Here is a 13,964-nt window from a genome sequence, read left to right on the forward strand (position 1 = left end):
ATACAATAAATTTGTGAAGGAGTGGATTGAGGTTCGATTGCGGGTCTCGAACATATAAGGTTATATAATCGGCATATAGAGAGATTAGAATTTGCAGCAGATTGCACCGTAATGCTTTGTCCTGGTGGTGTTGTCGCAGTTTGGCTGCTAGGGGTTCTATTGCCGGGGTGAAAGTGGGCACCCCTGCCGAGTGCCTCTCAAAATTCAAAAGGCCTGCGACAGATGTCCATTTACGCAGACTTTTGCCACTGGGAGGTTGTATAGTAACCTGATCCAGGAGATAAACAGTGGGGGGAAAGCCCATTCGCTGCAAGATACCTATTAAATAGTCCCCTAGAAACTACTTTTGCCAATTCTCAGAATGTTCAGAAAATTCTTCAGCTGGGATCTCTCACTGACATTTCAAATCAGTGCCTGGTTAGCAATGTTTATATGCAGATGTCTACACTGTGGTACATTATGCCTCCATTGGACATTTGTCATCAGAATCACCAATCATACAATCCTCTTTCTGTTGACCGAAGCACGGTGTCCAATCTTTGGGAAAGGGTTTTCTCTTGTCTGATGCTTTGAAGCCGTACCAGAAAGCAATACCAAGCTACCTACATTTTCAGGAAACTGAAAACTACCTTAAAGAAAAACTATTCGGGAATTCATTTGAATCACAGCTTTCCTCTTGGTCTTGGAGTGAAGTGTATTGGGTTGCAGGACTTCACACATCCTGCTAGTCTCAAGTGGTTGTTATTATTCTGTTTCATGTTTGTTTTCCTTCCTCATTCTTTATATATTAACAGTCCTAAGTTACCGTAAGAAATCAAACTCCCATTACTTTACCTATGTACGTGAAGTAGACATGAGGCTTATGTGTGCTGCCAGGATAGATTCCACTTGGTAGGAGTCATGAGCACAGGGTTAATGTTCTGCAGTGGGCCCAATAAAGGAGAAACATAAGTTTTCCTCCACAGATGATAATCTAAAAGACAATACACATTATTGTATTTCCTTCAAATTCCATCTTCCCTCAACAGTGTTCTCCCTAAATAAACCAGTCATCATGTTTCAGTCAGAAAATGACTATGAGAGGTTGCCCAGCTATCTATTAAGCATTTGTTTGTTTATTTGAGAGTTTTTTTAGAATGCATACATGACTCAAGGATATCAGAGCACTGTGCAATATACAACAACATTTCCATCAGTATAATGGGTGTGATATGGATTGAGTGGTTACATATCCTGTTCTGTACATGTTATAAGTTTGATATATATACATGTTATCATCCATAAATAATCTCTGGTGATTACTGAATGATCATCGTAAAAAGTGGTGAGTTGAGTAGTCCAGAATCTTGTATAAAGTTGTACAGTGTTGCACGCTAGTGAGAGGACTTGTGCTTTAAGTTTCTGTGGTTGTATCTCAGCCAGATTTTCTTTTGGGTTATGGTGGAGCTTGCATGGATTTTCGTTGAGGTCTGTAGACATACAAGTGGTATTTCCCAGATGTGCCTAGGTGTCTTTCAAGAAGCAGTGCTTTGACACTTCTCTGTAAGTGTGTTATTGATGGTTTGTCCGTGTCTCAGGTAGTAGGGAGTTCTAGAATCTGGGTGCATTTCCAGTAAAGGAGTGAATGTAGAATTTTGCTTTCTTGAATCGGGGATGGTTCAATTAGTAGCTTGTCTGAGTTCCACAAGGTGCATTTGCTTCCTGATCTTGTTTCTTCTAACAGGTATCTCGGTGCACCATGGACTTCCTTTATCTGTCATTTTGTTTCTGACTTCTATCATGAACAAACCTTTAGGACAATTGTATCCTTTACAAGCAAATGTTTACCTTGGAAAATGTTGTCCTAGTTTCAGCTGGTTTGCTTAGTGATCTCCAGATCTTATAAGCCAGTTCAGCCTCCATTGCTCTTCTTTCAGGTAATGTCAAGCCTTTGATTGTTTTTTACATTAATCAATAAATATTTGTGCTTGATCTCCAACCAAAGTGTCTGGGTTCTTTTGCTGATAGTAATGTCTATTTGGCAAGGGCACACAAGTACTACCAGAGACTTAGAAAATCTGAATCACCACGTACATCCATTTCCATACAGTCAACCGTTGGTTCTATCTGTGATTCAGAGCAATCCAACCAGCTGTTGAAATGTTGGCAGCTTTTTGTCATTAGCATAATACACCTCTTTATGCTACTAGTGTTACTCAACTTGGTTCTATCAGTGTATGATTTTAGAACACATTTCTCTTTTAGATAGTGTAGTGTTTGCCTAGGACTTAAAGTATGTCACATAGGGAATAAGACAAAACAACCAGTGGCAAACGGCCTAACAATATTTTACTGTAAATTTGCACTGGGGCTCTGCTCTGAGGAGAAATCATAAGACAATAAGAAGGTTTGGAGGCTTGTAAGAGAACAGTTCTAAAAGTTTTTCCATTTCAGCCCTGCCACACTAATCTGAAGGAAAGGATGGGAAAAAAACGTGTCAATTAGACTAATCCGCTACGTTTAAATACCACTGAATGAAAATATTTGGATCTGGATTTTGCGTAAAAACTCTTGTATACCCTTGCTTTGTGAAGGGACAAGGCCATAAGCCTCATAACTATTTGTAGCACCATATGTAATTGTGGAAATGGGACACACTTTCCATAGGTGCATTAACATTCTGCGATTTAGTGAAGGACGTGCTTCGGTTTATGTTAAGCTTCTTTATACTTAAATTTGTTTTAGACGCAAGTGTGCTGGGCCATATACTGGAAAATCCTTCATGGTGAAAGCTGGGTGGGGATAATTGTCAGTGTTGGGCACAGAGCATGCAGTTAGGGAAGAATATTGGCCCACCTGCGGTACAGTGTAAACAAAATTGCCATACATTGTTCTTTTTCGTAGCTAAATTCACATATTAAACATGTTAACTAAAATATATTTTTTTACTTCACTATTCAGCCAAATCTATGGAGTATGACTTGGTTAGCCTATGGTTGGTTCTGGAGGAGCTTCCATTCACACTGAGGTGCAGGAGAGGCACTGAGTCAGCCTCTGCCTTTAAGTCTTCCTTTCTAGGTGCAGTTTATGTTCATGTCTTCAACTACTCCACCCCCATATATCTTTTGATACTTTGTCCTGACCCATTCCATTATTCCCCTCACTTCCAGGCTGCGACTAAGATTCAGCTCTGCAGGCCCTGACCTTAATGCTGAGAAGGAAGATAACCATGCAAGATAGGTGTGCAGGCTTGCATAAACAGACGGGTTGCATTTGTTAATGCAATGTGGCCTGCTTCCTGTCACATAATACCAAATTATGGGGTTGGATCATTCCTACAGGTCTGGCAGAAGGGTACTCCCGACATGATCTTGCCAGTGTAGAGGTATTAGTGAGAGATAGGAGAAGTATTAGAAACAGCATGATTGAATTGTTTGTGTTTTTCACCATTCTAATAATGCTTATAACAATGATGTGTTTTGTCTGCCTAATAATCGCAGCTCATGTTTTATTTACAAAGATTAGATCTTTTCAATAAGCTTTTAAAAATGTATTCTTGTCTCTTTTATTTGTGATGCCTTGTCCATGCCAAAGCAACAAATGAAGGGGTTAGATCTGTTTCTTTGGGAATTGAAGTGGTCATGTTCGAGGTTACGGACAGCATCTATTACTCGGGAAAGTTTAGGAGTGTAGATATGGTACTATGAGCTGGCCAAACTAACATTTACTTATGCTATGAGTAGATTATGTCTCTATATTGTAAAATTGTGTTGACCTAATGCACAGTCCTACTAAATTTGAAGTTACTGTATGATTCTTTTAGTTCTCCTGTACGTCATTTGGACATAGCTGGATGAGTATATTTAAATCTAGCATTTAATGGAGATCTTTTGACATTATTCAGCGGTTTTTCTCCTTTTTCTATGATTGTTACTTGGCCAGATCTGCATCACGTTCAGTCCACAGACTGAAAGGTTGACCTTAGTCATTGTGGGAAGGGCCTTCTAGAACTATGTCACTAATTTTCAGCCTACACCTATTGTGAATTTTCACTGCAGCAATTTGTGAGTCGTGAGGTTTAGCCACATTGGACCTCCCACTTTCCTCGTATCATGTCAAATTCGGCACTGTACACCAAAAATTGACTGACTGTGAGCCTGTCGTCCGCGATCAGGACGGTCAAGGTTTTTTATTCTTCAGCGGAGATGGTTAATGTAGCTCTAAAGGATTAGGAAAAGATTAGGAAATCAGTGGTTCTGCCTCAAACTTAAATAACTCAAATTGAGTGCCCTCGCAGCTGCGCGATAGTGGCATAGACATTACAACGAGTTTGCTTCCTCTAATCATAAGATCAAAGAAATTAAGAGTGTCTGGTTGCCGCTTACCTTGAAAAATAACTATTTCACATTAATTCAGAATTGCAAGCTCCAGAAGCTTCAAATCATAAGATGATGCCCTCTCCACAGCTGTGTGGTAACATGACAGTTTTTTTATGACTAGAATACTTAACTTGAGGGACTCAATAACTAAAGAAGTTATCCTGGAACGTGTTCTGCCCGCTTGGACACCTCCTCTATTGGGAAATATCCGCTCTGTGAGTACATTCTCATCTATTTACTGGAGCAATTAGTAGCAGTCATTAAAAATATCCATCCTTCGAGTTCTTAATTGGACATTATATCTGCAAGGTTAACAAAATCACTACTATTAAAAACACTTTCATGAAAATAATTTTAATTGCTCTCTTTTAAATGGAATTTTCTAGTTGGAAATTGGCCATTGATAATACTCTAAAAAACCTTCTGTGTACCCCAGTGATCCCAGTCATTCTTGTCCATTTCACTTCTCTCATATTTGGGCAGACGTTTGGAAAAACTAACTTTGGATCAGTTTCAAATATTGGCAGAAAAACAAATATTTACTAGATTAATTTCAGGCAGACTTTCGAGAAGGTTTCAACTCTTCTTGCCGTCTTTTTGCATTAGCTTGGAGCCAAATTCTATGTACATACGGGCTACTTGCAGCTGATTTTTTCTCGGTCTAGATTGAATTCTCAACGGGTCATCAATCAGCTAATGTTTTGTGTTTAAAGTGTTGAAAATTGAGATTTCACTTGTCCCTTCCTTCCCCCTTCTAATTGGGATGTATCTTGGTGACTGTAGACCACGGCCCCTGCTCCTATCCCCTCTAAAGTAGTTTGCAATACAGGAATCTACTCAGACAATACTCTTTCCTTAGAAGCCCATATAACCTGAGTCGCTGAGACTTGCTTCTTGTAGCTGTGGATATTAAAAAATATTTTACATTTATTCCATCCACCCTTCACATTGCTGCTGTAAACTAGCATAGTCCAGACCGGACGATGTTAATGTTATCTTTGTGGCAGTTGCAGAGAAAGTACTAAATCACCAGCAGTTGGAAATGAATGCGGCAACACACTTGATATACATCATCCCTAGACGCGCCCATTTTGTGTCTGTGTTAAGATCCATGCATTGTCTGCCATTTAGAATTAGATCATTTTTAAAACAATTACTTTTTATAAACAAAGTAGTCTTCTGTGCCTTTCAGCCCTTCTTATAAAAAATATTTGTGTTGTGAAATCTCTGATCAGCCAGTCCTTTTTTGGTTGAGATTTCCAAACCTCACACAGTCTCCTTCAGGAACTGTGCATTCTCAATTGCCGATGTGAGGCATTAGAATACCCTTTGAGGGGTTATTTGCTCGGCACCCTACTTGCTTTGCTTTAGACACCCTTTAAAGTCTTGGCTTTTTGATCATTGACTCTGTTTACTCCTCAACTTTTTCTCTCTGTTCTCTAGCTTTTCACCATTTACTGTTTAGCACTAAAAAAGCCTTCACATACATCGAGCTTTAAAAAATACCTATAAAATAATTTATAACAAGACATCATCAAGGAGATGAGTGCAGTACAATGAAGATTAGATTGAGTAATGAGGAGTAAGTACTCCACTCGAAGTAAGTGGAATAAGACATGCAGCACTAGTTTTTGAAGTTCCTAAATAAGTGTCCTTTTAGGAAGATGCCTAATATTTTGACTGTCTTAGTGGGGATTGTATTCTGTCCACAAAGCTAAGGAGTGTAGGATTTTGAGAACAAATTGATTAAGATTTTAGAAAAAACTATTATTCTTATGCTTTAGAATCATAACGTTTAAAACCGCTCTGTGGCATCCACTCTTTAGAGTGGAACAATTGGCAGAAAATGCATTGAAGGACTCACAAGGCCTACGAATATACACATTGTTCTAAGTGTAAGAAGTGTAAGGCGAAATCTTGGAGTGTCCATCACAGATGCAGAATTGGCTAAGGTGTGAAACATTTTTTTAAAATGCAAATAAGATTACTGGGAAGAATTTACATAATGCATGATATTCTTTTCAGATTGTCATCACAGTTGTATACCTATGAAGAAGCAATGTCATTGTTGAGGCGTAATGTTTGTAAATTTAAATTTTTAAAGTGGGCTCCAGCCTTCATTCTCAAAAATGGGAAAAGATTAAAAAGACAAACAGTGAGTGTGGAGTTGGGACAGACAAAGAGGAAATGTCTTTCCTGCATGCTGAAAATCCTATCTAGTTTACACACAATTCAGTAGGAGAACTTTCCATAGCAGAGAAGAGTTTTTCAAATTTGTTAAATGTATGACATTTGTTTCAGAGATGAGAGTTTTTTGTAGTTGGTTGGGATTTATTGAGAGATGCCATATCTTAACCAACATTTAGGGTATCTCTGGCAAATTACTTGATGAGAATGAGAATATTTGAGTTATAGATAAAAAGATCACTCTCTCCAGAATCTGTGTGCCTCGAACCAAACTTTAGGAGTTCACAGGGCACCATGTTTCTTAGCATTGACGAGGGAAATTATGTGAATGACATTGGCGAAGACTTCACAAGGTCGAGGGGGAGATCAGTGAATTTGGGAGAAAAAGTTGGTAGAAAAGATTTAGCTTTAGGTCTAAAGCCATTCTAGATTGATAGTGGAGGTGAGACTGTTGGTGAGTGATATATTGATAGTGACAAATCTAATAAGGTTTCGATCCAATGTTAGAGTGTGATGTCAGATGGATAGTGACATTTCTTGAGAGATAATGTCAAGACAGTAGCATTTGTTGTGTTAAGGTGGGAGGGTCAGTAGAGCGATTATCAGGACAAAGATAAGGTAACATCAGTCAAGTTAAAAGCTCTCTGAGAGTTAGGAGACTCCATCCGAAGGATTGGCATATAGTATCAGTATTTAATCAACTGAAGAGTCCTAAGAGTTTAGAAAGTCAGCCAATGAGTCTAGTAATGTGTTACAAGCCCCAAGAGGGAAGAATTAGAGGGTGATCTTAGGGCAGCACAAGTATAAGGGAAGATTTTACATTCAAGATCTTTATAGATGGTTCTGTTCCTGTTTCTTTATCAAGGTGTTTGATAAGGTATCCGTTTGTGGAAATGTACAACAGGGTGATAGTGCAATGTGGATAGAGTAAACTAGGTTTCAATTATAATGGAGAGGTATGTGCAATTAACCAACGCAAAGATAAGATCATAATTTGGTGCCTTGATAATCTGTGCTCCATGACTAGGACAGACTCTTGATTGGCAGATGTAAGTGATGTGTTTATAATAAAGTATTTTGGGGAAATGGAGAAACACCTGTTTACATGCAGAATCATGTGAAGTCTGGGGAGACCAGCAGTTGGCTAAGGTTGTAGATTTCCAAACTGTTGTGAATCACCTTCGTAAAACAGTTGGTACCTAACCTAAAGATTAGGAACAACAACTTACAATATGAGTGATATGTTTTGTCAGAATGTCTACACGGTTTTAGCTATTCACTTGGAGATAGCAACAGAGCCAAATGTGGAAACTCGTCTGTTTTGCAAGAGAATGGAAGCCTTGACTTCTGTGGAGAACATATTGAAAGGATGGAGAGGGGCAGAGAGAAGACTTGAACTAAGAGTAAGTATCTGTCTAAATGTTGTAAATCCTGCCTTCAAGGAAGGGGTTTAAGTACGAGTGGAAGGAAATTGTGTACAGTGGAAAAAAGATGTTTGGGTTATTATTCAAGATGTTAAGAATCTTTTCACAGAGGAATATTTTCTACTTCTAAAAAGAAGTTTATATTTGTAGTGAATCAGTAGATCAGAAAGTAAGGGATTGTTGAGAATAGCTTAACATGTTGGGAGTAATGTGAATTGTACTGTTGAGGTGTGTGAGGAAAAAGCCAGAGTAGTGGTATCATTACAGGCTATTGGTGGACTGCTGAAGGAGAGAAGTTGTCCTTGTGCATATGTGAGTTGATAAATGCACATTTTGACTCACTGAAATGGGCATGTTAAGTGGAACTAAGGTATTGCAATGAAAGTAGCTCCAGTTATTCACTTAATTAAATTAATCTGAATGAGTATCCCAGAAGAATATAGTCAATGATCCAGCTAACAGTCCTCTGTAAAACATTGGAGGTGGTATTTCACCACCTGCATCTTCTTTGTTGTTTGTTTACGTGGTACAGTGCAAGGGACGAAATGCCTTTTGGCAGGTAGGATGCGCCCCAAACATAACACCCTCTTCCCTGTCTATCTCACTGGGACCTGCTTAAGGTCAACGCTACAAACGTTCATTGATGCATACATGCTGACAAAGCAAATATGATAGAAGGAGTGAGGAAGTAAACTCTGTACAAAGCAGAGATGAAAGAAGAGATAGAAAAAAGAACAGTGATTTAATGAGCATTGGTGCAACTCCCTTGTGAAGTATGAGGGAGAAATGACCATGTCAACTAAATAGAGAACAGGTTTGATATGTTGCTTGATTGTAAAAATGGGGTTAAAACAGCTGCAAGCATGTCAGGGTATTTGGAGAGGCATTTTAGAGGACTTTCCTATGCCCATAACTAAATGCTGTTTATTGTGTTGCTAATGTAGAATGGATTGGGAAAAGAGATGCAAGATATTAATGTTATGCACATCACGTTAGTTTTAAATACAAAATTAAGATCATGATCAGTTTGAACGTTTTCAGCGTTATGTGTCTTCACAGATAGGTTTGTTTGATATTAAGCATAAGCGCAGCACCACCAGTTTTTACATTGTAGCACACTTACTTATATCGTATTGCTGCTGATTTCTTGAGATTCATTGCTGGACCAGATTTTGCATTTTGTCCATTACGTATCCTGCCAGCGTGGCCAAACAACTTTAATAATATCAATTTTGATTATTGTAAGTGAATATTTTTGTTTCACAAAGCTTAATTTAAAATACATTTTCTGTAGAGGTGAGATCTTACTGATCTTGTACAGTTTGAAAAATATAAAATATTAGAGTATTTGGTGGTTTTTAAAGAAAATGTACACACCTCAATTCTGGTCTCATCACGGATGATTCTCTGGTCTCATCACCTCTGATGCCAACTTTTCATTGTTTTCATTAATAGAAGAAATTAAAACATTGAAAAACGACATACAGATGTAGAGCTATAATGAGAACCGAGTCCTTTTTTTACCTTGAAGTATGTATATGTACTGGACTTGCAACAAAAATGGCAATAAACATTTTTCCTACAGCTATGGAGCTGCTTCTGAATTTAAGTTAAAAATATTTTAAAGAGTGGTTCATTACCAACAAAAAAAGTTTGTCCTTTTTTCTATGTTGTTGATGCTCACACTTAATTTGCCATTTCTTTAGATGTCCGAGACAACTCTTTCAGCCGATCACGAAGTTCCAGTGTAACCAGCATTGACAAGGAATCGCGAGAAGCAATATCAGCTCTGCACTTCTGTGAGACTTTCACTCGGAAACCAGATACATCAACATCACCATGCTTATGGGTGGGAACGACACTGGGCACTGTTTTAGTCATCGTGCTGAACTTACCACCTGCTGGAGAGCAAAGACTCGACCAACCAGTTATTGTTTCTCCTAGTGGTATGCATTGTCTCTTAAGATATAAATATTACAAATTTATGTTATTGAAATGAAGTTCTTGTACTGTTTTAAAGATTTTTATTGTGATTTCGAAGGAGAAAAATAATCAATTAGAACATACATGAGGTTGCAGTGCATGAGATATTACAGTTTGTGTTCTAAATTTTGAAATGGTAAATACCTATATGCAACTGAGAAATTCTGTTGAGTGGATGGAGAGCGTTGCCAATTTACTGAAAAGCAGGGAAAGCTAGATGGAAACAGGAGTTGAGGGGTTATGAGGATGAAAGGAAGGAGAGTGAGTGCTGATAGAGAAACAAAGTAAAAGCAGGTGTTGTTTAAAGGAAGTGTATATTAATGTGGTGAGGATAATGACAAATTGGATTTTAAAAATGGCTGGTAGTGCAGGATCTAATGCCATACTTGTGGTGTAGGTAATATGTATTAGTTATATGATGGGTCTATCATGGAATTTTACATTTGTGCATAGACGTGTCCAATTTGTTCCACAGTCCGTGCGAGCTCTGGATATTTTGACTTTGATTAAATACATTGTTATCAGCACTTCTGGTTAAGCATTCCCACTAAGAATGATATGACAGCTGTTTATACCATTTCTACTCACAATTATATTTTTGATGCCTATGATTAGGAAGAGCTAAAGGTCCTGGGAGTTCAACTCAAATGTAAGTGTAAGGATCAATGGACCTAAAAGTATATTGGTGTGGTTTAAGTAATATTCGTATGAATTATTTTATTGATAGTATTCTTTATTTCTTACCAGAAGGATCTAGCATTTTACAATTGGAAGAGCATGTGGTTGAGTGAGCCTGTACGTTTGCAGCAATTGCAGCATTTCATAGTTTATGAGATCTACACAGAAAATGCTTTGTGTAGTACCATATTTTGCATTGTGTTATTACTGGGGAAATGTTGTTCTTTCTTGTTTCCACCCATTGTACGTCAGTTAAAATGGAGGAAGTGGTAAAAGGTCAGGATCAAGCAATTTGTTTTGAATTGAGTTGATTAGATTTGTATTTTGATTGTAAAGATTTAGAGTTTCCTTTATTTTATCTGCTGCATCCATTTGTATATCTAGATATGTAAGTAGTTTGATGAGGTCTGATCTGTGAGGCTTTTTTAGATTATTTGTTTGCAACCTTGAACTTTAAAAAGTTATAGATGTCTATGTAGTTTAATTTGTGTGTTTTTTTTAAAGACTTGCAAAGGATTGAGGATGGTCCGAGGAACCCAACCCTTTGACAAGTATGACCACCTTTGTCTGTCCTGTCAGTCCAGAGTGGTGATTTAGCATTGATTTTTGTGTTGCCCCCCATTGCAGTGTATGTTCAGAGCTTTGAATTTTGATGTTCTGATTTTTGTAGCGTGATTTAGGGCCCAACTTGGTATCTCTAATGATGTTATTAGATAGCTGTAATTTTACTTTCTTCATCATCCAGGCTGATAATGAGTAGGGCTTTCCAGGATTTACTTCAATATGGGCCCATAATGGCAAGTCAGTCTGTCTGGGTGTTATCTACTAAATCACTTTTCTGCATAGAAAAGGATATTTAGTAATTTAAAAAGTTTGGGAGATTAATTCCACCTTCAGATTTATTTAGTTTCAGTTTTGTAAGAGAAATCCTGTCTTTCACATCTTTCCATATAAATTTTGAGACTAAATTGTCTTAACTCTCATAAAAATTCATCGAAAGTTGTAGGTGACCAAGCAGATATAAGGTCTTTTTGAGATTTATGCCTCGGTATTTAACTTGATGTGCTTGCCACCACAATTTAGTGTTTCTTATAATTGTAGGGATATATAGATTATTGAGAGGAAAAATTCAGTTTTATCAAGATTGAGGGGGAAGCCCGAAACTTTAGTCTATAGATTAATCTTATTTACCATTGCTGTGATGGCAGAATCAGCCTGTTCTCAAAAAAATTAAAACGTCCTCAGCGTGAACGGCTACTTTATGCACATTATTAGATCATGGAATCCTCTTTATTGTTAAGTTGGTTAGTTGTAGTTCTATTGCTAGTATGAAAAGGAAAGACTGGATAATGGGCATCCTTGTTGAGGAGTTTAGGACTGGTGTATTTTGTCAGATAAGTGGCCATTGACTTTAATGCAGGCTGAGTGTTGAACATAGAGGACAAACACCATATTTTCAAATTTCTCTCCTCAATTAAATTCAAGAATACTGACTGCAACATGATACTTTCGCAAAGGGTTTCTCATCATTCATGGTAAGGAGTATATCCTTTCACGTACAAGGCAAGAGAGCCTAATATTATCGGCCTCGAGTCTTTCCTTGACAAAACCAGTTTGGGATTATTATAGCAGAAAAGGTAGGATCTTTTCCAGTCTAGTGGCTAGGATCTTTGCATAGATTTTACAATCTACATTTAATAAAGAAATCGGTCTACGGTTTTTAATTTTGAGAGAGTCTTTGTCTTCCTTATGGATTGCTGCAATTGTGGCTTCTGAGCTGGATCCTAACATTTTCCCCGATTTCTCTAAATGTTTGTATAATTTACCAAGGTCGGTTAATAAAGTGTCCTGGAAAGTTTCATAAAAGCAGGACAGAACGCTGTCGGGACCAGGCACTTTGCCTGTTTTCAAGGATATGATAGCCAGACAGATTTGAGTCAATGCTTTTGTTAAGAATTTGGTTTTCTGTGTTATTTAATGAAGGTAGATACATTGTATTCAGATATGCTTGCCAATCTGTTAGAGGGGCATAAGATGGCAGATTCTAGAGATTTGAGTAGAATTCTTAAGAAAAATTCCACTATTATGCATGGATTTGTTTGAGTTTTCCCAGTGAAATCGTGATTGTCGTTGTGGGCTCTCCAGGCCTTTAAGTTTTTGATACTTTGGCAGTGTTCTGCCTGCTTCCTTTTGTTCAGTGTTTTTTTCTCTTTGATATTGGTTTCCCAAATTTGGGCCCTCAAACTTAGAATTTTGTTGTATTCATACTTGAGCATTTTAAGATTGGAAAGGATAGTGTTCTCTCTTGTTTTCAAGACGTTTTGTTCCAGTTGTTTAATTTCTTTCTCTAATTTGTCTAATGTCTTGGTGTTTTTATTGCTTATAGATATGTTGATGATAACCCCTCTTACTGTTGCTTTAATTGCACCTCCAAGGGTTTGAGGGTCACTGTCAGCAGTGTAATTTCCCCTAAAATCGTTTATAATGGAGTTTAGTAGTTGTCCTTTTTGGCCATTATCTTGGATTGTTTCATCATTCATTCTCCAACATCTCTCGTTTTAAGTTTTTGGCAATGTCTAAGTCAATTGATATGCAAGCATTGTCTGAGAATAATATGGGTTCAGTAACCTGGTTAACTGGTTTGAGTGTTTGGAAGCTATTGGTTAATTTATAGTCTGTTCTTGATAGCGTGTTATGAAGGTGTGAGAAAAAAGTGAACTCGCAACCTGTTGGGTTATGTAAACGCCAGATATCCGTTAGACCATGGTGTTTGCAAAAGTTACGCATTTTTGTATGAATTTTATTCAGTCTCTATTTACCAGAGGAGCACCTGTCTAAAGTGCTGTCCCGTGATAGATTGAAATTCCCAGCAACTAGAATACTCACATCTTTTGGTAATTCACTGAGTTTTTTATTTAAGTTTGCCAAAAATTGTGGGTCATCGACCGTTGGGGTGTTTATACTGACCAGGTAGAAGGGAAAGTTATAGTGGGAGACTTTATAGATTAGCCATCTGACTTCATTATTGTCCAGGTTTTCTAAAATGATCAGGTATACTTTTTTGGATAAGAGAGTTTTTGACTCCATTTCCTTTTTTATTGGCCTGGAAAGTTATAGAATGTTGAATTCATTGGTTTTGCAAGGTCTTGGATTCAGGGTTGCCTATTTTACTTTCTTGTAAAAGAATTATATCGCTCTTTTCTGTGACAGTAGTCTATAATTTTCTTCCTTTTGACAGGGTAGTTTAGGCTTTTTGGTGTTTAGGGAAATGATTTTCAGAGAATCATTCACCATTTATTAAGTGTTGGGCTTGTGGTTAAATGAATGTGTTTAG

General features: G+C 37.6%; 1 protein-coding gene across 6 annotated transcripts in view; it reads left to right on the forward strand.

Annotated features, from left to right (window-relative positions):
• Window positions 1–13,964, forward strand: part of STXBP5 (syntaxin binding protein 5) — a 1,306,577-nt gene that overhangs the window by 1,161,828 nt on the left and 130,785 nt on the right. For all 6 annotated transcript variants that reach the window (XM_085611623.1, XM_085611620.1, XM_085611619.1 and 3 more), the window contains one exon: window positions 9,676–9,915. In XM_085611623.1, the coding sequence (XP_085467749.1) occupies window positions 9,676–9,915 (240 nt within the window). The remainder of the gene's footprint in view (window positions 1–9,675; window positions 9,916–13,964) is intronic.

Source organism: Triturus cristatus, chromosome 6, assembly GCF_964204655.1.
Source record: "Triturus cristatus chromosome 6, aTriCri1.1, whole genome shotgun sequence".
NCBI classification, from domain to species: Eukaryota; Metazoa; Chordata; class Amphibia; order Caudata; family Salamandridae; genus Triturus; species Triturus cristatus.